At 42.3% G+C, this 24473-nt stretch overlaps 3 protein-coding genes across 3 annotated transcripts in view; all 3 read right to left on the bottom strand.

The window, feature by feature from the left end:
• The window catches only part of SDR39U1 (short chain dehydrogenase/reductase family 39U member 1), a 33229-nt gene extending 11290 nt beyond the window's left edge, over nucleotides 1-21939 (bottom strand). Inside the window, exon 1 of the mRNA XM_039384962.1 lies at nucleotides 21914-21939. The gene's annotated coding sequence lies outside the window, so the exon portion shown is untranslated. The remainder of the gene's footprint in view (nucleotides 1-21913) is intronic.
• LOC113989778 (olfactory receptor 1052-like) lies at nucleotides 1065-2012 on the bottom strand. The gene has a single exon (XM_027724670.2). The coding sequence runs from the start codon at nucleotides 2004-2006 to the stop codon at nucleotides 1065-1067; it is 942 nt and encodes a 313-aa protein (XP_027580471.1). The 5' UTR covers nucleotides 2007-2012.
• Nucleotides 7617-8552, bottom strand: LOC113989777 (olfactory receptor 6Y1-like). The gene has a single exon (XM_027724669.2). It carries the CDS (start codon nucleotides 8550-8552, stop codon nucleotides 7617-7619), a length of 936 nt encoding a protein of 311 aa, XP_027580470.2.
• Nucleotides 21940-24473: the final 2534 nt, after the last annotated feature.

Genomic DNA, 24473 nt, shown 5'->3' with positions numbered 1-24473 from the left:
GAGAGAGAAAGAGGTAACTATGGGTAGTGATTTATTTCACAGTGATATTCTTTCTTTTAAGTAGAAAGTAAACAAATAATTTAAATATTTACTTTCTCTGAAAGGTGACTTCTGATTTCTAGCCAGCTCTATCTTATGTTGCAATACAATGAGAATTGAACAGTCTTCTGGTAGGACAATGCTTATATGGTAACTCAAGAGTCCATGCTTCAGACATTTGATGCTGAAGTTTCAAGTTGGTATTTCCTGAAATGTGCATTTTTTTAAAACCAGAATTTCAAACTACTGCAAGGGCTGTAAAGTTGAACTCAAACCTTACCTTCATGTTATGTCAGATGATTGTTGTTACAGGTTTGCCTATCACAAAGAAATAGCTCCCATCCTGTTACAAACACTCGCGTGAACATGCACACAAACACACGGAAAGAGAATCTGTTTGGTTTTTTGTTTGGTTTTTGTCAAAGACCATTTCAAGCACAATATTTCAATTGCCCATTAATGCTTAATGGTTTTAATCTTAATTTCAGTGGTTCCACTGAAAGAGAAGTGATTAAAAGCAAAAAAGGAAAAAAAATAATTAAAAAGACAAGGATTCACAGAGAAATAAGTCTTTCAGTTAACTCTTGTTTGATCTAATTTGACTCTGGATGTTTGCAATAAGAATGCCTCCACCTGAACTGCCTCTGTTCTGAGGCACACGAATAAGGTACTGCCAGAGTCTGAGTTTTATGTCCTATTTTAGATATCCAATGCACTTAGATACACTTTAGATTGTCCAATCCAATTGGATTGATTATGCCTTTAAAATGCTTTTATCTTTTGAATGGCTATAAGAGGGCTCTAAATTACAGCTCAAATGGATTGTAAATGCCTAAATACGGTTAAACGAATCCACATCTTCATCTGATCTAGATTCTCTTAGGTTTTTTTGTATCTCCTACTTTCATCCATGACACTGCCCATCTAGAAACACAAAAAACTCTTGAAAGCAAGCCCTGATGTCCCTTTTTTTACATTCTAAGCACCTGTCTGTACCAAATTGGTCACTGTGATGATTCTCAACCTTAGTAAAGGTGCTTAAAAAAGCCTTTCCTTTTTAATTGTTTTTTCAGAGACCCTTTTACCTCCTTGTTTCGAAGGGTGTAGATGAAAGGGTTTAGCATGGGAATAACGATAGTATAGAAGATTGAGATGGTGTTACTTTTGTCAGGTGAAGATGTGGCTCCAGGCTGAGCATACATGAAGAAAACTGTCCCGAAGAACAAGCAGATGGTCATCATGTGAGAAGAGCAGGTGGAGAAGGCCTTGTGCCTGCTTTCAGCTGAAGGCATTTGGACAATTGTGATGATTATGTAAGCATAGGAGATAAAAACCACCAAGGCAGTGCCCGCAATAATGGATCCGCACACAGCCAGCATTACTAGTTCATTGACGAGTGTGTCTGAACAGGAAGCATGCATCACTGCAACAACATCACAGAAGAAGTGGTTTATTTCTTTGGGCCCACAAAAGGACAAACTGAATGTAAAGCCTGTCTGGATGGTACAATTGATGCAACCTGACAGATAAGAGGCCATCACCATGAAAACGCAGAGTCTTTTATTCATAATCACTTGGTACAGCAGTGGATTGCAGATGGCAGTGAAGCGATCATAAGCCATCACAGCAAGAAAGAAGGCTTCTGTTGTACCAAAGAGAGAGAAGAAGAACATTTGTGAAGCACAGCCATTGTAGGAAATGTTTCTTCTGTCCAGTGAGAATATCAGTGTTGCTCTGGGAGTGATGACAGAGGAATAGCAGATGTCCAAAGTTGACAAGTTCTCTAGGAAAAAGTACATTGGAGTGTGCAGTTTGGAGTTCATTCTAATGATGAGTATCATGCAGACATTTCCTACAACAGTGACAGCATACATTATTGAAAAGAGAACAGAGAGGAAGAGTTGTGATCCTGGATGAGATTTGAACCCAACCAAAATGAACTCAGTTATCTTGGTGTGGTTTTCCATTTTTTTTTTCAGATGGTGTTCCGAAAGGAAATTAGGATGCAGTGGATTTCAAGTAGTTTGCCTGGAGAAGCAATTAGAAGAATAAGACAAACAGTGAGATATATCAAAGATAAGAAATATAAAAAATAGACAGATGGAAAAGATTAGAAAATTGATTAATCTATCATATCTGTATATTTTTGTAAACTATTTGTAAATTAATTTTTAAAAATTTGTAAACTAATTACCCTGTGATATTATCTTCAGTATAATGAAACCCTCTGCATGCAGCTTATCTAAAACTATTTTAATTTAATCAACTAGAAACAGACATTTCATTCTACAGTTAAAGACCTATTTCAGGTTTAACTGGGTAGGAAAAAGTCTTATCCTGAGACTACAACTAGCCCACAAAAGACTGTTCTCCCCTAAACAAACAAAAAAAAAAGAATATGCTCCTTCAGATGATGCAAAACAATTAAAAATATATATAAACCAAGAAATGCATTTAAAGAATGTGGATTTTTTTAAAAGAAAAAACCTATTATTAAAAAAGGTAACACTTCTTTATATGAGAAACCGAGTTTTTTTCTTTTTTTAATAGTACTTGAAACAAACCCCTCAAATGTTGAGATTTCTGAAATAAATTTTCTCTATTCAAATGTTAATTCTCACACTAATTGACAGAATGTTCCAAGTAATTCCTTTTCAGTTCTATTTAGTAGTTTTATTTTCGTAAGCTGGGTGTCATCTGAACTAGGCTTGAATACTTTCAGTGGGTTGATGCCTACATTAGAACTCATAGTTTAGATTACCTTTAAATTCAGAAATAAGCACTCTCACTTTAGAATATTTACATAGAAGGTATGAGTAATGTTTTAAGATTTTCTGGTTTTCTCCACTGACCTAAAGGGAAGTCCAGCTCAGGCATAGCTAAATATTCTGTAAGTATAAAGATGTACATAGATGTATAAAGCTGAGTGATAGGTATCCCCATCCAGTATTTTGTTTGGTTTGCTGTTATTTCCATTAGATAATTTTTCGTAACCCACATGTATCTAAACTTTTTAAAACACTGAATTAATTTTTAACACAACACTTCAGCCATTTCTTTATTGTCCTTGAAATGTACCCTTGTCTCTGGGTGCCCTTGGAAGCTCTATTTACTTCTTTGTTCTTATTTACCCGTGCCTTAGAAAAGGGAAATAAATTTGGAGAAGGAACTTCTCTTTGTGTAAGCTTGCTCTTCAAATATTTTGACTAGTTTCTCTTGGGATTTTTGTGTACAGAGAACTCAAGTTTAGACAGTAAAGGTCGATCACCTGGTCAAAGCTTATTCAAGCCTGTTGTCTATAGCTTCCACTAATGCTAAAGCTTCCCCTATTGTCAAAAGAGAGAAACAGATGCATCCACAGTTTGATTCTTCTACCCCCACCATACTTGTTCAAAAAAGGAGAAAAACAGTCCCTTAGAGGTATCTGTCTTTGTTAAAGGAATCAAACTAGCAAGAAAATAATAAGAAAAAAAGAGATACTTTTGTCCACAATAATGGAAAGGAAAATTTCAAAATTACATGTCACTGTGGTCAGCCATGTGATGGATGTGTGATCTTGTCTGACCTAACTGACCTTATATTTAAATTATTATTTTTTTTATGTGTATCCATCAATGATTTAAATGTAACAGATGTAAACTTCATAATAATCAAACATATTGTCAACTGAAAGGGATGCTGCATGCTATCAAAAATTGTTTAGTTGAAATAACAATTACTACTGCTCTAAGTAAATGTCTTTTTAAAAGAGACTAACAAAAGCCTAAGCTAAGAGTGAAGATGCTGGAGCTACTTTTATAGCCAGTGAGAGGGGAAGATTTTTAATTCCTCTGAGATCTGAAGAATCTCTGGAACTGTCTCTCGGTTGATGAAAAGCAGAAAGTCTGGAATGTAGACACATTAAATACGGGCTTCCTGTTAGCAGACTTACTTTCTAGAAGAGCTGACTGTATTCATAAGCCCTTATTACTATATGCTATGTAGTCAAAAAAAGAGGAAACAACTATTTTTAGTCCAATTCTATCACTACATTTAGCAAAGCAAAGCTCAGACTTCACAAACCACAATACACATACCTTGTAATACTGTGATTAAAGCCAGGTTTGTTTTTTGGAATTCAGATTTCTTGAACACATTGTCAAAATAATTGAACATATTTTCTACTCCACTAATTTTTCAGTAGTCTCTTGGTAATCAATACATCACTGGCCTTTCATCTCACTGATTCTAAGGGTATTCTCCTTAGCATGTTGCTTATATATACTTTAATAGGTGTGCATAAAACCACTAGGGATTTAATTTCTAGAGTCTTGGATCTTCACAGCAGACATCTGAACCTCAAATGAGATATTTTTCCCTTGTGCCATTTGTCTTTGCCTGCAGAAGAAGAAAAACCAAAACACAAACAATAAAGTCTAATGCTGCTTCTGTGGCTTTTTTACCCTTGCTTTTTCACTGTTTCTTGTATAGAACTCTTCCTGCTCCTTGTAGGTCTCTTTTTGCTAAGCAAAACATCGTGGACCTAATCAAAACCCTGTTAGCCATTACAATCTGTTTCCTTCCAGATTTTGGAAATAGAACCGACACCCTTGCCTTCTCCCCATCCAATATGTTTCTCTTCGCTAACCAAAACCAACTTTCCTCTAAATGTGCTCTCTTCTCTGACAGGGAGGGAAAGTGTACTCACCACCTAAAGCTTAGAAACGTGATTCACATTAGTGTTCAGCCTCTAATGGAAAACTGATCTGGAATCCAGAAACCACTCCAGGAAGAAAAGAAGCATCTCACAACTCCTGTGTGGGTATCTCAGACACCCTAGGACATGCTGCTGTTTTTCAACAAGCAAACTTGCATTCTTCTCAACACAGGAGAATCACATTTATTTAAAGCAGACTATATTTTGTTGTTTTGGTCTGTAGTTTTAAATAAATCTACATGAAATAGATGTTTCTCTTCTTGATATAAAAGCGTCTCAAATTTTGTGACTCATGATAGATCAATTTCTTCTAAAACCAGACTATTTTACATTTGCATACATTCCCATCAGCTCCCAGAGACAGAAAGCAAGATTAAGAGAGATAGTAAGGGTCTCAAAATCTAAAATTGAACTTCCAGTCTTACCTACATTACTTGTGGGAGGTGACTTATTTACACCTAACATTGAATTTACAGAAGTGTTTATTAGGAAAGCTGTCAGACATAAACTTTTAGATGCAAGAGATAACTTGTATTCTCAAAAAGACTGTATTTTTATAAGACTTTTCTGTGTTTTCTCTTTTCCTAAGAACACTTAGAAACCTCTGTTTTCTAATGACACCGTAATTAGTGTACCTAAACCCCATAATAATTGGATGATAATCCTCTTCACAGTGTGTTTGAAAGTTTTTCTTGACATTAATTTCAAAACAATCACCTTCAGATCAGTGCCTTAAACCCAGTGTCAATGTGTGTAGCCAAATCACTGTATTAAAGGAACTTAACACCTTGCAAAATTTAATACTTCAATGGAAAACTCACTATGGAGTACTGAAATGCTATCATTTGCACTTTATAAACGAAAAACTGAAATAAGAGAAGAAATAGATTAGGTGATTATTGGTGTATAAATAATTTAATATACTGTAATAAGAACAAAGTGACCTGACACTGTACTGATTTTGGCTTGGATAGAGTTAAATTACTTCATAGTAGCTCGTATGGGGCTAAATTCTGGATTTGTGATGAAAACAGTGTTGAGGACACAGGAATGTTTTAGTTATTGCTGAACAACACTGGCACAGTGTCAAGGCCTTTTCTGCTTCTTGTACAACTCTGCCAGCAAGGACGCTGGAGGTGGGCAAGAAGTTGTGAGGGAACACAACTGGGACAGCTGACTCCAACTGACCAAAGGGATATTCTCAACCATATAGCATCATGCTCAGCAATAAAAACTGGGGGAAAGAAAGAGAATGAAGGGATGTTTGGAGTGATTGCATTTGTCTTTCTAAGTAACTGTTATTCATGATTCCTGTTTTCCTAGAGATGGCTGAACATAAAGGCATATGTTATAGATAAATAGAATAAATATCCTTTAGGGTGATAATCCATATGCATGAATTGTAAAGGAGCCTAGGGTAGTTTACCTAGATGTCTAAATAGACATTAGACTTCAATGTCTAATTTTTAGGTATTTTTAGAGGAATCTATATCTACCTGTATCTGTAGCTATTGATCTTTAATGCAGATCTAAAGAATTACTGGATTTTTTGACTCCTTTCCAATGGTTCATATTGTAATGTATATTCATATTGTGTCAGTTACCTATTTTCTCATCACAGATTTTCTGCTAATACCTGTTATACAGACAGCATCCTACATTTCTGGTGATAGCTCCCCATTATGGTTAACTTCAGGCTGTTCTTGACACCTCTCCTTAACCTTGTGCTCAAGTCTTCACAAAGGTCTGATTTGAAACAATTTTATCTCTGGCGATACATGACAACAATATGCATAGACAAGTTCTTCCAGCAAGTGTCTTGCGGTTTCTTCCCTGGAAAGCTGGATGTTTCATGAACTGCAAAATCTGAAAAGGCCATATGCTAATAAAGAGCACAGAATATCAGAAACTACAGTCTCAGTCATAAACTCAAACCCATATTTAATATGGCCATATAGGGATGCACTTGACTGACAGATTTATTTGTTTGTTTGTTAGAGAATATTAAATGTTTTGAAACACTGTGATATTCTGAACATGAAGTAGTTTTCTTAGAGGCACCATTTCACCAGATGATCAGTGTTTAACTCAGTCTTTCCAGACTTGTGCATAAGATCATGACTCCTGCTGGAATACTGCTGGATCCAAGGCTCATGCAGTCTGAAGAAAACATTGAAGTGATCTGTCCTTTCAGTTGTATTTGAATTTCTTCATGGAGCAAATTATTTGGTGTGCAAAAAGGATATTCAGGGGACTAGGGTTCTGTTGACAGAGGCCAAGTGACAGTTGCAGCTGTACCATGCGAGCGGCTTGGACTACTCACATTATACTTTCTCTACCGCTGTTAAAGAAAAGTTGTCTTCTTCAGAGGCTGGGTTCATTTTATCCTACACCAGCTATCTAAGAACATTAAAATTACTCATCCTTTTCCATTGCCTATTCATTTCAAGGGACAATAATGGAACCTCAGAGTAAATAAATCGGATGTAGGTATCTGATTTTTACATGCATTTCGCAATGTTTACTGGACCTAGTAAACTATCTAGGGAAAACAAATCTGGGGTTCAGTTTCTAGCATTTCCAAAACTTCTCTTGAAAACTGGAGCAGTCATTCAGGTGCAGACTTAAGAATGGGTGACAACATAGATTCTTTGGGGGAAAACAAACAAAAAAACCCCAGTCATCTCAAATCAAAGCCATAGTATATACATAGATCTAACAGATTTATTAAGCTCTAGTTCAGGAAATATGGGCACTGCATGCATGAATAGGAGAGTTTCATTTTGGCATGGATTAAGGTCTGGACCTCCTGACTTTAGCTCATCAGCACTGCCAGTTGATCTCCACAAAGTCCCTTCTCCAGGAGTCTGTATTTGATTTCTCAGATGTGTCTTGTGCAAGTAAAGGTCTTTCCCAGAGCAAACCAGACTTCCTTGTTTCTAAAACAATATATAAGAGGATTCAGGAGTGGCACAACTACTGTGTACAGGACTGATACCAACTTGTTAGCACTGTAGGTATACATGAGCTTAGGATGGGCATAAGTGAAAAGAGTGGTGGAGTAGAACAATAACACTACAGTCAAATGGGAGCTGCAGGTGGAAAAGGCCTTTTGCCTCCCCTGAGAAGAAGGGATCTTCAACACAGTGAACATGATGCAAGTATAGGAGGTCACCACAGTGCAAAGAGGTACCATGATGACCATCAGAGCCAAGATGAAGTCCACTAGCTCAGCCAAAGAGGAATCACTGCAGGAGATATTCAGTAAGGGTGAAATATCACAGAAATAATGATTGATTTCACCTACATCACAGAACGAGAGCTGGGCTATAAAGCTCAGCTTGATAGAAGAAGTGGTCAAACCACACATCCAACACCCAACTATCAACTGAACACAAAACTGATGATTCATGATGAGTGAATATCTGAGAGGTTTGCATATGGCCAAGAAACGGTCATAGGCCATAACAGCTAACAGAATATACTCAGTACAAACGAAAGTCACAAAGAAATACAACTGTGTTATGCACCCCTGGAATGAGATATATTTGTCATGAGAGAGGATGTCTATAAGCATCTTTGGCTCAATGACAGAAACATACCAGATCTCTAAGAAAGACAGATTCCCTAGGAAGAAATACATGGGTTTTTGCAGACTGTGATTATTTTGGATTATGAGAATGATAAGGAAGTTTTCCAACACAGTTGATAAATAAGCAAGAAGTAAAGCAGAGAAGAGAAGCAGCTGCAGTTCAGCAGTGGTGGGAAAACCCAGGAGAATGAAATACATGACTTTGGTTTCATTCCTCCCACCCATTCTGTAGAAGAAAGATGAGCTTATCCACCTGCAATAAATTAATACAATGAAACCTAACTACACAGGCTTAAATTCATAGCAATATGTTACACCACAATTTAAAGACATTGTAAAAGTTCAGACACTTTGTTGCTGTGTTTCTAGAAACCAATTTTTTCCAATCTATCTGCTCAATTCAGAATTTTTAATTTTAAAAATTAAGGTATGCTTTTTTAACTTTATATTTCACGGAGATAAATAAGCATTCCAAGTCCTGTCTCATCTAAGATGCGGATCTAAAATAAGCTAGATGAATGATGCTATGATATTGTCCATCCAGTATAAAGAAATTATAGGTTATGAGCTTATAGATAGACATTCACATTGCCAATGTTTTATTTTCTACATCTAAACATTTCTGAAGTTATATCATGTATATCCCATGAACTGTGATGGAATTGTGAAGTCCCACAGGGATATATTCAATTTGATATTTAAAAAACCCTCCAAACATATCTGAAGGAGCCCATTAGAGGTTTCTATGTCTAGCTCTGAGGTGACTTATGTATACATAAAGCTTATTGAGATAAAAGGTCCACATAGTATCTGAGATACAGCATAAGTGCAAGCGAATTATAATTCTGAGTCTGGTTTGTTTGCAACTAACTCAGATTAATCCTTCAGAAATAAAAACAGCCCCACCTGTACTATTAAAAACAAAACTGTTCTCAACCTTCTGTAGTGGGAATTCAAGTAGAATCCACTGCCTTAGTTGATCCTAGAGAATATGATCAGTAGGGTACAGAGGAAGTGTAGACTGTTGTGTCAGTTGCATGATTTATACTAACACAGATAAAACGACCACTTTATTTACCTTTGGCGTCTCATGAGATTTTATTAAGAAATTATAGATAGCCTCCCAGTGGAAGCAATCACAGAAAGAGGAGGGATTGTTTCCTCTGTGATTCCATGCGGAGTAGAAGTAAGAAACTCTGAAAATGTCTAACATTTTTTTCTGAGACACTGAAGAACTAAATAATACCAGGTAGTGTCTATTGATTTTTGTGGGGCAGAGGAAAATAAAAACATACCCTGAGGCAGAGGACATGGCAGTCACCTACCAAAAGCTAATGTAGAAAAATATTTTAGTATCCTAATCTCAATCTAGAGCTTTAACTTAGTGTTTTCACCTACACTGGAGTTACTTGTACAACTTTCAGATCTATAAATAACCAAGCTATGCATTTTCTGAATAGTACAATACAGTACAAATATTATGGTGAAATGATTCCTCCAGTAGTGTGAAATACCTCTGTTAGAATAGACAGACTCAGTTTCTTAAGTTGCCTGATCCTGTATATCTGTCTCCCTTGATGACACTGACATATGGAAACTCAGTTTAGTGCCTGAGTACCTGTTTAAGTACTCACAGTTACGTACAATAATTATCAACTAAAACCCCAGTGTCAAAATGGAATTTTATACATATATTTATATTTAATTATATGTTAGATATAGGATTCATTTGTACCAATTTAAACACCTGATATGCAAACATTTAAGACTGAGTTCAGCTGCCTAAGCACAGCAGTTCAGTGTCATTTGGGATGTTCTCAATTCTTACTTGTTTCCAGTTAAAGGGACTCAAAAAGAGGGTAGCCACACGAATCCAGGAAGCAGTTTTGGTAGTGTGGTGGGTTTACCTTAACTGAACACCAGGTTCCCACCAAGACTTCTCTATCACTCCCCATCTTTGACTTGTCAGGAGAGAGAAAATATAATCAAAGGCTCATGGGTTGTGATAAGAAAAGGGAGAGATACCTCACCAATTGTCATCATGGGAAAATCAGACTCAACTTGGGGAAATTAACTGAATTTATTACCAATCAAATCAGAGGAAGATAATGAGAATAATGGAGATGATGGACTCTCTCTGATCTACCACTATAGCCAACAGCTATATACAGTACAGATGGTAAGAATATGGCTAGTCTTTTTTTGTCTGATGAAGAGAACGCTGAGAGGTGACCTAATAGCAGACTTCAGCAAGTCCAAGGTGAGCTACAAGGATGACAAGATGAACATCTCAGTTGTGGCAGAAACACTCATCATGGCTGGGCTTTGCGAACGAAGAATCAGGAAAGGGCTCTACCCAGGTTTGTCACAAGCACGCTGATGGCTAAAAAGGCCAATACGAGGCAGGCATGTCCGATTGCAAAAGGCACAGCAGAAAGACTCCTTAGATGGTAAATTCTGCAAGGCACGATTCTTTCTGCGTTGCCTTTTCTCCTCAAGGGTGATCCTGCGTGCATTCTCAAAGGCATCAGCAGCATTATAGATGGTCTGTCTCCAGACCTCCTGGTTGGAGGCCAGAGTAGACCAGTTATGTTGATCAATATGGCCAAGGCTGAGATGTTGTTTCAGAGGGTCCTTGTATCTTTTCTTCGGGGCTCCTCTCATGCAGCAGCTGGTGGCAAGTTCACCATAAAGCAAGATCTTAGGGAGGTGGTGGTTGGTCCTTCATCCTGGAGACGTGCCCTGCCCAACGCAGCTGTGTTCTCAGCAACATGGCCTCAATACTTGTGACTGCTGCTTGTTCTAGAACAGATGTGTTGGTCACATCATCTGACCAGTGGATGTTTAGGATCGTATGGAGACAGCGTTGATGGAAGCGTTCCAGGAGTCGCAAGTGGTGGCGGTAGATGACCCATGATTCGGATCCATATAAGAGAGTAGACAGCACTATGGCTCTGTAAACACTGACCTTGGTACTTTTCTTCAAGTGTTTATTTTGCCAAACTCTTTTATGAAGCTTTCCGAAGGCACTGTATGCCTTTGCTAACCTGTTGTCTATCTCTCCGTCAATCTTACCATCCAAGGAGATGAGGCTGCCCAGGTAATTAAACTGCTGGACTGATTTGAGCTCTGATTTGCCAATGGTGATATGGGGATGATGGAAAACTTCCTGAAGTGCCGGTTGATAGAGAACTTCTGTTTTCTTTAAACTGACTTCCAGCCCAAAGAGCTCAGCAGCGTCTGCAAAGCAGGATGTTAAACACTGCAGAGCTGCTCCTGTGTGGGCAACAAGGGTGGCGTCATCAGCATAAAGCAGCTCCTGGACAAGATGGTTTAAGGTCTTAGTGTGGGCCTTCAGTTGCCTTAGGTTGAAAAGGCTTCCATCAGAACGGTATTGAATGTGGATACCGTCCTGATCCTCGAGGTCTGCCATGGCCCTTTGGAGCATCATGCTGAAAAAGACTGTGAATAGGGTTGGTGCAAGAACGTAGCCTTGTTTCACACCGTTCTTTATTAGAAAGGGCTCAGAAAGTGCATTGCCATATCTGACTTGACCGTGCTGATCCTCATGGAGTGAGATGATAATTTTGAGGAACTTGGGGGGACAACCTAAGTGTTCCAAAATGTGCCATAGACCTTTCCTGCTCACAGTATCGAAAGCCTTGGTGAGGTCAACAAAGGTTACATAGAGACCTTTGTTCTGTTCCCTACACTTCTCTTGCAGTTGTCTGAGAACAAACACTATGTCTGTGGTACTCCTGTTGGCTCTGAAACCACATTGACTTTCAGGTAGAATTCCTTCTGCTATAGCGGGTATTAGTCTGTTCAAGAGTATTCTTGCCAGGATTTTGCCAGCAATGGAGAGCAGAGTAATACCACGGTAATTTGAGCAGTCTGATTTAACTCCTTTCTTCTTATACAAAATGATGATGACTGCATCTCGAAGGTCTGATGGTAGTTCGCCTAGTTCCCAACAGCATAGTAAGAACTCGTGAAATTTAGCATGGAGTGCATGGCCCCCATGTTTCCAGACTTCAGGTGGAATTCCATCAACCCCAACTGCCTTGCCAATTTTCACCTGCTGTATGGCCTTGAGGGTCTCTCCTAAAGTGGGAGCAGTATCCAATTCATACTTCACTGGTTGTTGTGTGATGGACTGAATGACTGTGTCTTGGACTACACGGTTGGTACTGAAAAGGGTCTGAAAGTGTTCAGACCATCGATTCAGAATGGAGGTTTTATCTGTTAGAAGTGTTTGACCATCAGTGCTGAGTAGAGGACTTTGAGCTTGGTATGTAGGCCCATATGCTGTTTTCAGGGCTTCACAGAACCCTCTGTGATCGTCTGTGTCTGCACATAATTGTGTTTTTTTAACTAGACTGATCCACCACTTGTTCTGGATGTCATGGAGTTTCTGTTGGAGCTTGTTGCATGTGATGTGAAAAGCTGTTTTTCTTATGTGACCGGATGGCAGTGCAAGGTGTACTTGGTGGGTGGTTCTCTTCATCCTCAACAGTTCCTGGATCTCTTGAATGTTTTCATTGAACCAGTCTTTGTTCTTCTTGAGGGAGAACCCTAAGGATTCTTCAGAGGACTGCTGGATGCTGTTTTTAATATGGTGCCAGAGTGTTACAGGAGAGCTATTTGTAGTATCTGTGGAATGGTTATCAAACCTAGTTTGAAGATTAGCCTGGAATTTGTTTCTCACTGTGATTGGAGATCGTTGACTTGGAGTCTCCTCCTTGGGATGCTGCCCCTTTTAGATTTGAATTTAAGATTGAGGTTAAGTTTGCAGCACACCAGCCGATGGTCTGTTTGGCATTCTGCACTGGGCATCACGCGGGTATGGAGGACATTGCGGACATCTCTCCATCGCACCAAGACATAATCAATGAGGTGCCAATGTTTGGATCTGGGATGCATCCATGTTGTCTTCAGACTATTTTTCTCCTGAAAGATAGTGTTAGTAATGGTGAGCTGTTGCTCCGCACAGAATTCTAGTAGAAGGCGACCATTATCGTTGCAGCTTCCAACACCATGCTTGCCTAATATTACTTTCGAGGCTTCAAAATTCTTTCCTACTCTGGCGTTGAAATCACCAAGGATAATGATCTTATCATCTGCAGGCACCTTTTGGGTAAGGCGGCGCAGGTCGGTGTAAAATTTATCTTTTTCAGCAGGATCAGCCTGGAGAGTTGGGGCGTATATACTAAAGAGGACAACGTGTTGGTTGTTGTGTAGTGGAAGGCATAGGGAGATAATGCGGTCAGAGTGACCTGTTGGCAGATTTTCGAGTTTTGGAACAATAGAGTTTTTGATCATGAAACCGACTCCTGAGATATGCTTTTTGGTTCTGGGCTTACCAGACCAAAAGAGGGTGTAACCAGCACCATGTTCTCTGAGGCTGCCTTCTTCGTGAAGGCGAACTTCACTGAGAGCAACAATGTCGATGTTGAGATGTGACAGTTCATCAGCAATCAGGGCAGACCGGCGCTCAGGACGTCCACTATCTGCAGAATCAAGCATGGTTCTGATGTTCCAGCATGCTAGAGTTAATTTGGGTACACCTTTGGAGGCAGGTGTATATGCCTTTGTCTTTTGATCTTTGTGTGACTGCATTTGTAGAAGATGTCGATACAGGGCTTTGCAAAAGTGGGTAAAGCCTTCAAGCCTGCGCAATGGATTTTTTAGGTGAGCCACAGTATGCACTGAACTGAGCCCACCCTTTAACCCTAAGGCTCATCTGCCAGGGCCGAGCGAGCTTGGATGGTGGCAGCGAGGTCCTCAGGACGTTGGTTTAATTAGAGTGACCTTCTCTTAGATGGATGGCCTTACAGGGCTAAGAGAGCTCCATCTGCCTGGGTTTGGAGTTGTCCTTCTCTTTAGTGTGTTCTGGCCTCCCCCTCTCATCTCCCACGATGGCACAGTCCGCACCGGCAAAGCTCCCCCTCTCTTGCTCCTTTCCGTACCCGGGGCCGGGCCCGAGCGCCCGGGTCCAGGCCACGCCATGCCAAGTGCACGCGGCCCGGGGCCGAGCCGGGCCGGCAGAAACACTAACATAGGGCAAAAGCCACAAACTGCAATTTATCAGGGTACATCAGGAGAAACTTTTTTTATGTGAAGGGAAATGTTGTGTTTGGCAAGATCATATCCAGAAAATGATTGAATCTCTATGCTTGAAGGTTCTGGTTCTGTTATCCCAAAGGGGTCTAGATCTACATCTACAACAGATAAAAGAGTTGAAGGGAAAGAAGCCTTTAATGTAGGGAAAAGAATGACTTCCTATGAAGATAGACAGGGCAGTGGCCTGAAACCAACACCAGAAAAGCTGCAAAGCTACTGCCTCCTACAGTGAAAGGACCTGTTTATAAACACATTGTACCTCTCTCCTATTTAATGCAGATAATTTTGAGATTTTTTGTATTAAGAAAAGTTCATAAACATTATATATTTTACAACACGGTCTGTCATTTAAGTTTAAAAAGCCTGTTGGTTTTTGTGAGTAATTAGTAAGTCCAGGTAACAAAACAATGTTGGGAGAAGAGACCTGATTCTATGACATTGAAAGGGGAGTATTGGGAACTTCCGTAGGGTGAAAGATATTAAAAGATACTGAGAAAGGGCTGCTGTCTTACAAGGTGTCACATACTAAGGATGTAGTTATCATATAAGATTGCAAAATTAGCAAAACCAAAGCAAATGTTGAAAAAACCGTAAGACTTACTTGTTTATTTGGAGGAAGGAAAAGGAGAAAAAAGGAATATAGCAAACAATATCATTAGGGCTATTCTGGGATCTATGTTGAGCAACCCTGTACTTAGTACAGCCTGGTGTAGGACAACAAATGTGTTATTCTGATCATAGGGTGTGTCTGACTTTATTTCACTGTCAGAGATCTGGAGTGATTTCTCTAGTGCTGGTCAGGGAAGAAGGAAGAAACTCCTTCCCAGAGGGCAAACTAAACTTTTTATCAGACTGCCTCTGGTAGAGATGGACCACATGAGGCTGGAATTAGAACCGCAAGCCTTCATACCTACTGTGTTCTGTGATCTTCCCTAGTCCCACGATAGGGAGAAGATGAGAATTTTAAGTGTAGGAACCTCTGTGACTGCCTGTATAGATAAGGCAAAACAGCTTCATCCTGTGTGGCTGGAGTAAACCTTGAAGGTTTATGTGGCATTTGAAAAGATGAATTGAAAGTCAACACCTGTATATTCACAGTGAGCACTAACATGATCAAATTACAGGTATGGAACAGAAAAATAATGTGCATGACATGCAGCTGTCTTCTGGGTAGTTAAAAGCTTGTGGATTAATTGATCCTCTGTGTGTAACTTCTGTAATGCAATTCAGGCAGAGCCTGATCATTCTAAAAGGGATGGTTGACAAAATGAAATCTAGGCATTCTGGGCCACCTAGCCAGGGGAACTGAATTGCTGTATACAATATTTAATTGCCAAACATTGCCAACCACTGTAAAAATAAAGATGAATGTCTTATTAAAAGAATTTTAAAATAAATGTTGACTTCGCTTAAAGAGAGGATCATATTTGAAAATGCAGAATCATAGCATCTTAACATTGCTGAGGCTGGTAGAGCTGGTCAAGCCTTGCAGTTATATTTGCTCTACATGTCAAGGTTTTGGTAGCAGAGGGGCCTCCGTGAAAAGAGACCAGCGGCTACCCCCCCGTCAGACAGCCGGTTTCAGTCAGCTCTGAAACAAGACTCACTGCTGCCCAAAACTGTGTGGCAGATTTGAGAGAGAAGAATGAGAAAACTGTGAGAAAAGCAGCCCCGTAGACACCAAGGTCAGTGAAGGGGGCAGATGCCCCATGTGCAGGAGATTCCTCTGCAACCCATGGAGGACCACAGTGTAGCAGACAACTACACTGCAGGTCACAGAGGGCCCCGGGCTGAAGGAGGTGGAGATACCCTGAAGGAAGGTGCAGCCCATGGAGAGCTTATGCTGTAGTGTGTAGCTTCTTCTCTTTACACTAGCTCAAGGTACTAAAGAACCAAAGGCTCTCAAAACATTGGTTAGGTGAAGTTTTGGAGCCTTGTGTATTTTTAAAGGAATACTCCCAGTTGAACTTGTGGCTCTGGGACTCGTGTCTTAAGAGCATATATTGTTATTGTAGATCTCTCTCTGTTTCACTATAAAGTGCTATTTTTCTGACTGTCTCTGTCTAAAGTCTATATTGAGTATTTAGTGAATATAGGACTCTTCTGCAATGGAACACTGGTTCTGTCTTCAAACAAAACAGCAGTGGTACTTTATTTAGCACCCATTTGACTTGGATGCAAAGATCTCCTCTCTCTTGCTCTTTCCACATGGCCCAATACTCTGACACTGTTGCTGTCTTGACATGGTCACAGCCAGCACAGCTTCAGGAGAGGAAAATCCTGCTTATCAAACCTAATTTCCTTCTATGACATGATAACCCACCTAGTTCATCAAGGGTAATGTAATATTTTTGGATTTCAGTAAAGCTTTCAATACTGTTTCTCCCAGGATCCTTCTGGACAAAGTGTCCAGACCACAGCCAGATAAACACATCCTGTGCTGAGTGAGCAATTGGCTCATGGGGCGAGCACAGAGGGTGGAAGTGACTGGGGTGACATCAGACGGGCACCTGGCACTAGTGGGGCTCCACAGGGCTCCATCTTGGGCCCTGTGCTCTTCAGCATCTTCATCAATGACTTGGACACAGGACTGGAAGGGACACTGAGCAAGTTTACTGAAGACACAAAATTGGGAGGAGCTGTTGACTCCCTCAAAGGCAGGGAGGCCCTGCAGAGAGGCCTCGACAAATCAGAGGGCTGGGCAATCACCAACCTTAGGAAGTTCAACAAGGGAAAGTACCAGATTCTGCACCTAGGATGGGGCAGCCCTGGATGTACAGACATATGGGACTGAGACCTGGGGTTCCTAGTCAGTCACTGCCAGCAGTGCCCTGGCAGCCAGGAGGGCCAACTGTGTCCTGGGGGACATCAGGCCCAGCATGGCCGGCCGGGCCAGAGGGGATTGTTCCACTCTGTTCTGCCCTGGGGCAGCCTCACCTGCAATATTGGGGCAGTTTTGGGCACCACAATATAAGAAAGATATGAAGCCATTAGAGAGTGTCCAAAGGAGGGCAACAAAGATGGTGAAGGGCCTTGAGGGGAAGGCGTGTGAGGCACTGAGGGCATTTGGTGTGTTCAGCTGGAGAAGAGGAAACTGAGGGGAGACCTCACTGCAGTTACAGCTTCCTGGGCAGGGGCAGAGGAGGGGCAGACACTGATCTCTGCTCTGTGGTGATGCCTTAAGCCCCTAATGTTTTTTATTTTTCTTTTATTGGTAAGCATTATAAATTTTATAAGTAGATTTTAAAAGCAGCAAACCTCCCTCCTTTGTCCCTTGTCCCTTTCCCTTTCTGTCTAGCACCCTTGTTTACACATTCCTTAACCCTCTTACCCCATTCTATGTTCCCTATATCACTCATACCCCTGAATACAGCAGAAATGTTTAGTCTTTCGTCAAGGCAAGGCCTAGATTGTTGGCAGAACAGCATATCAGGGCCTAAACCACAGAATACAGTCAAGAACTAGGTAACTATGTACCCTTTGTGCTCTGAGGGAGATGAAGATGGGATAAACAGGGCGTCCTGAAAGCCCCCCGTCTCAATTCTCAGGGGGTGGACCCGGGGCGGACCAGAGTAAAGGCCACAGGGTGGACACATCTGGGATTGGATGGATGGTGTTATAAAATGTAACATCTCAGGCACAGCCCTGCGCGCATCTTGTAACATCTTAGCCTTGGCAAAATAAACCCTTTCTTATCTCACCCCTAATTAACTGCTCTGGAGATTTTTTCAGCACCTAACTCCCACGGCAACAGTGGGGACCAGTAAAAGGACCCCAGGGAATGGCCTAAAGTTGTGTCAGGGAAGGGGTTCAGATTGGATATTAGAAAAAGATTCTTCCCCCAGAGGGTGGTCAGGTACTGGACAGGCTTTCGGGGGCAGTAGTCACAGCACCAAGGCTGACAGAGCTCAAGAAGTATTTGGACAATGCTCTGAAGCACATGGTGTGACTCTTGGGGATGGTCCTCTGCTGGGCCAGGAGTTGGACTCAATGATCTTTGTGGGTCCCTTCCAACTCAGCATATTCTGTGATTCTGTGATCATTACTTGCTTCATTTTGTCTGTTCTCCATCCTGTATGTGCAGAATAGAAACTCAGTACCATGTAGAAGCATAAAAATCACAGGCTGTAAAGTAATTCTTACTGGTTTATAAAAAATGTGAACTTTCAGATTAACTATTACAGTATTTTCAGCCTTCAGCCTGCACCTCAGGATGTCCCCCATCATCCCCACATCACCATTGGTCAATCAGAGCTCAAATCAGTCCAACAGTTTAATTACCTCGGTAGCCTCATCTCCTCAGATGGTAAGATTGACGGAGAGATAGACAACAGATTAGCAAAGGCATATAGTGCTTTTGGAAAACTCCATAAAAGAGTATGGCGTAATAAACACTTGAAGAAAAGCACCAAGATCAGTGTTTACAAAGCCATAGTGTTGTCTACTCTCTTATATGGATCTGAATCATGGGTCATCTACCGCCACCACCTGCGTCTCTTAGAACGCTTCCATCAACGCTGCCTCCGTACAATCCTAAACATCCACTGGTCAGACTATGTGACCAATACATCTGTTCTAGAGCAAGCAGCTATCACAAGTATCGAGGCCATGCTGATGAGAACACAGCTGCGTTGGGCAGGTCATGTCTCCAGGATGAAGGACCACCGCCTCCCTAAGATCTTGCTTTACGGTGAACTTGCCACTGGCTGCCGCATGAGAGGAGCCCCGAAGAAAAGATACAAGGACTCCCTGAAACAACATCTCAGCCTTGGCCATATTGATCACCATAACTGGTCTACTCTGGCCTCAAATCGGGAGGCCTGGAGACACACCATCTATAACGCAGCTGTCTCCTTTGAGAACACACGCAGGATCACCCTCGAGGAAAAAAGGCAACGCAGAAAGAACCGTGTATTGCAGAATACACCATCTAAGGAGTCTTTCTGCTGTGCCTTTTGCAATCGGATTTGTCTGTCACGTATTGGCCTCATAAGCCACCAGCGTGCCTGCAGCAAATGTGGATAGAGCCTTCCCAAATCTTCGTTCGCGAAGCCTAGCCATGATTTTCAGCCTAGTGAAGGGTCACAGGAAAGCAATAACATTGCAGGACCTTGTCTTTGGAAATGCAGGAATCTTGTCCGTAGTTGAACAAGACACCAATGTAGTTGTGTAGGAGGTGTATCCAAGGCATCGGGGACGTGCCTGGGCAGAGAAGCCCAAAAGAGCATGCGCCGACGTAGACAACCTTATTGGTCAAAGAAGTCACATGGTTTTAAGGGATAAAACCAGCACCGAATTTGAAATAAATCTCTTTGTTTCACCACTCACGAGGAGCATGTTTTTCCTTGTGCATGCCGCTACATATGGCGCACCCTGTCATGGTTTGAGATAGCCCCAACATCCAATTCCCTAGCTCCATTCCCCCTCCCACATCTCAACCCAATGTGAGAGAGGTTTTTCCAGACAAAACACACCAGACTCCAAAGTGGGGAAAAGGGAATATATTACAATGACTGTACAAATAAATATAACATCACATTATACACATGATCACAAACTATCTCTACCATGACATATGTATTTACAATGGATCAGATCTCTTCTCCCCTCCAAATAAAAGTCCAGGAGGGAAAGAAGGACAGATCCCATCCAGTCCTTAAACAGCAGCATCTTCTGAGGCAGCAGGTTTCTTCTCATGCATGCAGCAGCTGATAGCTGGCTTTCTGCCAGCATCCACGAGGGAGGTATTCAAGCTCCCCCGGCCCCATCGCCTCACAACCGAGGGGTCTTCCGTGGACTTCGTAACCCCAGACAAGGTCGTTTCACCACGTCATATCACGAAGACACAGGGGGGTCTTCGTGACGGTCTGGTATCTCCAGGAGATTCAAGCTCCTTGCAGGGCCTCTGTGCCCTGTCTCTCAGGCTGCCACCATGGCAGCAGTGCAAGGGGGGGAAGCCAAGGTCGCCCCCCCCACATTCCATCTGGCCGTCCCGGTCCAGCTGCGGGACGCTCCGAGCTTCTCAGCTCCTCTCTCTCCGGTGCTGCATGTCTAAAACTGCTCTCCAAAATAGGAGTCCATGTCCCTCTTCTCCAAGAGGGATCTCAAGGGAGTTTTGGGGGAGTGTGGTACAGTCTTACCCCCAAGAACTCTGTAGCTCTCAGTTGCTGGCTCTCCTTTCCTCGGCTCTCCTTCCAGGAGTCTTTTCTCTGGTGCTGCATGTTGCTTCTCTGCTCCTTCAGTTCAGGTCTTATCTCTGGCTCTCTGCCACCGTTTCTCTGGTCAGCGTCGGCTGCTGCTCTGTGCCCATGGAGAAAACATCTCCCGGCATACTACAGGTGCCTAGCCCAGCTTTATGCTGTTCCAGGTCCCTGCAGCCCCCAGCCAGGGGCTGGGAGGGGGCCAGAGGCCCCAAGGGGCTCAGAGCCCCTACCTCGTGGCTCTACAACATGGCCACCTCTCCTACAACAACCAAACTACAACCCTTCTTTTCCGGTCTGGTTGTGATATGTTTACATTTCTGCAGGAGCGTCCATTGGGCAGAACTTCAAAACTTCCAGGGGTTTCCACCCCTTGGGGTCTACCACTTCTCTTAGCCTCTGGGGAGAACAAGGTTCAAACCACTACACACCCGAACTTGGGACTTAAGTCAGTTTAGCTTACCCTGAATCAGGAAATTCAGCGATAGATTCCGATTATCGTGTCGATTAATCCGATGCGGGAATCTTTTACCGCAAAAACCACAGATGTCTTTAAGTCATTGTCTCAGAGCGTCTGAGAAATGCAATCCTAGTTTAGTGAGCTCCAAAAATATTAGGAAAAGTGCACAGGAACAAGAAGAAAAGAAGAAAGAAGAAAACAAAGAACCGACAGATCGAGGCAGCTGGAGAGAGCAAACCGGAGCGAAAGTGCTGCAGCTCACTGCCGCAGCCTGCCGCTTCCTGCCTGTCCATGATGACAACGTAGACCCTCCAAGATGAGGAAGAACCACTCAGAAGCCGTGGAGACCCCAAAGGAACTTTCCACTGCTTTTCGCCGCCAGACCGGTGCTAGGCCCGCACGCCGCCGATCGCCGTTGAATTTCATCGCTCCCAAACCACCGGAGAGCCCCCAGACCCTGCGTCCCGCACCGAGATGCCTGCGCCAGCGCCCACGCTCACCAGCTGCCGCCCGCCACAGCCCGGAGCCGCCACCACAGACGCGCCCGCGCCTGAAGCTGCCGCCGCCGCTGCCGAAAGCCGCCACCGCCCTGCGCCTGCCGCTCGCAGCCCGTGCTGAGGACCCCCGCTGCCGACACTGGGATGCTGCAGCCTAGCCTCGAGGACCCAGTCGACCGAGAACCGGGAGAAGCCAGCAAATAGACAAAGACTTTCCAGCAGCGCACGTCTACAGCACTGAGACTTAAAGAAGCAGGGTTGCAGGTTGCGCCAGAGAAAATTCAGCGATCGCAGCCCTGGACTTACCTTGGATGGAGGATCACACAGCAAGAAATTTCCCCACAGCCACTGCAGCTCGAGATAAAGGACACTTTAACTTTACATGAGTTGCAAAAACTCTTGGGAGCCATTAACTGGTTAAGGCCTATTTTAGGCATAACCACAGAGAAGCTACACCCTCTATTTGTGCTGCTAAGGGGGGACTCCAGCCTAATGTCTAACAGGTCTCTGACAGCAGAGGCAAAGCAGGTGTTAGACATTTGTGCCAAGGTAATAGAGAATAGGCTGGGCAGGAGGAGAAATCCTGAACTGCAAATCTGCCTAGCCTTAGTTCCCAGCAGGTACCAGCCATTTGCAGTCTTGTTTCAGTGGGATCAGACTGAGAAAGACCTGCTGCTAATTCTGGAGTGGCTCTTTCTGCCCCACACACCACCTAAGACTGTGTGGACCATTAACGAAATGTTTGCTAAGCTTGTCATTAAAGGCAGAGGACGACTGCAGGAGCTGGGCGGAAGGGATCCTGCCATCATCTACATCCCAGCTACAAAGGACAATTTAGATTGGATGCTGGCTGAGGACGCAGGATTCCAAGCTGCCTTGGCAAGCTTTGATGGTGACATTTTGGTCCACCTCCCTGAGCACAGATTGTGGGCAGAAATCGGTAATTTACCTTTAAAAGCCACAACCAGATGCAAAAATAAACTAGTAAAAGGCCTCACAGTCTTTACAGATGCATTTGGGAAAACACAAAAGGCTGCAGTGACCTGGGTAAACCCTAATACAGGACAATGGGAATGAGAGGTACAGACCATGAACCAAGGCTCTGTGCAGGTTCTGGAACTGGCTGCCATTCGTATTGCCCTGGGGAAATTTTCTGAATAACCTGTTAATATTGTTACTGATTCTTGTTATGCTGCAGGGTTAGTCTCACGTCTGGAATGTTCGTTTCTTCGAGATGTCTCTAATCCTCATCTGTTATTTGAAATGCGTTCTATTTGGGTTCTTATCAATCACAGAAAGTTTGATTTCTACATAATGCACACCAGATCTCACACTGACATGCCAGGGCCAATAGCTGACGGGAACCGGGAGGCTGACAAAGCAGCAATGTTTAACAACCATACCCAGGGTCCTAGAGCAAGCAAAATTGTCCCATTCATTTTTTCATCAGAATGCGTGCTCTCTAAAGAGACAATTCAAAATAATGATTAATCAGGCTCGAAACATTATCCTTTCATGTCCAGACTGTCAGAAAATCACACCCATGCCATCTCAGGAAGGCATTAACCCCAGAGGGTTAATGGCAAATGAGATCTGGCAAACAGATATCACACACATCTCCGAATTTGGCACATTAAAATATGTACGTGTAGCTGTAGACACACATTCATAATACATAACTGCCACAGCACACACAGGTGAGAAAGCCAAGGATGTAATGAGACACTGGCTCAGTTGTTTTGCTACCCTTGGTACCCCAAAACAAATAAAGACCGATAACAGACCGGCATACATCTCAGAAAAGGTAAGAAATTTCCTATTAGAGTGGGGAATTTCACATGTCACAAGAATCCCACACTCACCTACCGGACAAGCAATTGTAGAAAGGGCACACCACACACTGAAAGAAATGTTAGTTAGACAAAAAAAAGGGGAGAATCTGTATAGTCCGCAAGAACGTCTGTGGAAAGCCACATATGTTATCAATTTTTTAAATTGTGACAGTGCTGAAAGAAGCAGGTATGAAAAGCAGCACAAATCTCAGGCGTTTGCCTCTCCCAAACCACTAGTCATGGTAAAGGATTTGATTTCGGGACAATGGACAGGACCCCTAGATCTTATGACTTGGGGGAGAGGTTACGCCTGCATGGCTACAGGAAAAGAACAAGTGGATTCCTTCCAGGTGTGTAAAACCCTATTTAGGTACACAGTCACAGCAGCAGGAACCAGAGTAACGCAGAAGTTATAAAAGAGTTATGTTTATGTTTCAGGTTTACATTAAGGAAAGACCAATGTGGTATAAAGCAGTCTGTAAAATATCTGTGCATGTGTGAGAGTGAGTGAATGACGGCCGTCGCTGGACAAGAAGAGTGAATGAATTAAAGAGTTGTTTGATTGGACAAATATTAAAACACAAAACACCTCACAAAATAATATTACCTCCACCACAAGGTCACTTCAGGAGAATTTAGTTTTGCTAAGCTTAGCCTGTTTTTTAAATAAAGTTGAACTCCCCAGTTATTTAAAAACCCTCAGGTTAATAAAGGTTATAAGTTTGTACACGGTTGGGCTAAGTTAATAAAGTTATTTCTCCAAGTTGCACTACCCTATAGGAATATAAGAAAGTTTTAAAGGGTTTACAATAGAAGTACAAGGGGCCAAAGTGAGCGATATGCTGGGTTATTGCAAGCTTTGGTAGTTTACTATGTACTGTTCTGATTGTTTGCACTGTTGTTTTTGCACTGTTTTTGTGACTTCCTTAGATAATTAAGAGGGGGGTGATGTAGGAGGCGTGTTCAAGGCACGGGGGACATGCTGGGGCAGAGAAGCCCAAAAGAGCATGCGCCGACATAGACAACCTTATTGG

Source organism: Pipra filicauda, unplaced genomic scaffold, assembly GCF_003945595.2.
Source record: "Pipra filicauda isolate LSUMZ 115617 unplaced genomic scaffold, ASM394559v2 scaffold388_size762695_pilon, whole genome shotgun sequence".
Lineage (NCBI taxonomy): Eukaryota > Metazoa > Chordata > Aves > Passeriformes > Pipridae > Pipra > Pipra filicauda.
Note: the sequence above shows the minus strand (reverse complement) of the source record. Positions and strands in the feature narration are given on the sequence as shown.

Bases quoted from the DNA above. Each gene is read 5' to 3' on its own strand.
- LOC113989778 (XM_027724670.2), bottom strand. From the start codon at position 2,006: ATGGAAAACCACACCAAGATAACTGAGTTCATTTTGGTTGGGTTCAAA.
- LOC113989777 (XM_027724669.2), bottom strand. From the start codon at position 8,552: ATGGGTGGGAGGAATGAAACCAAAGTCATGTATTTCATTCTCCTGGGT.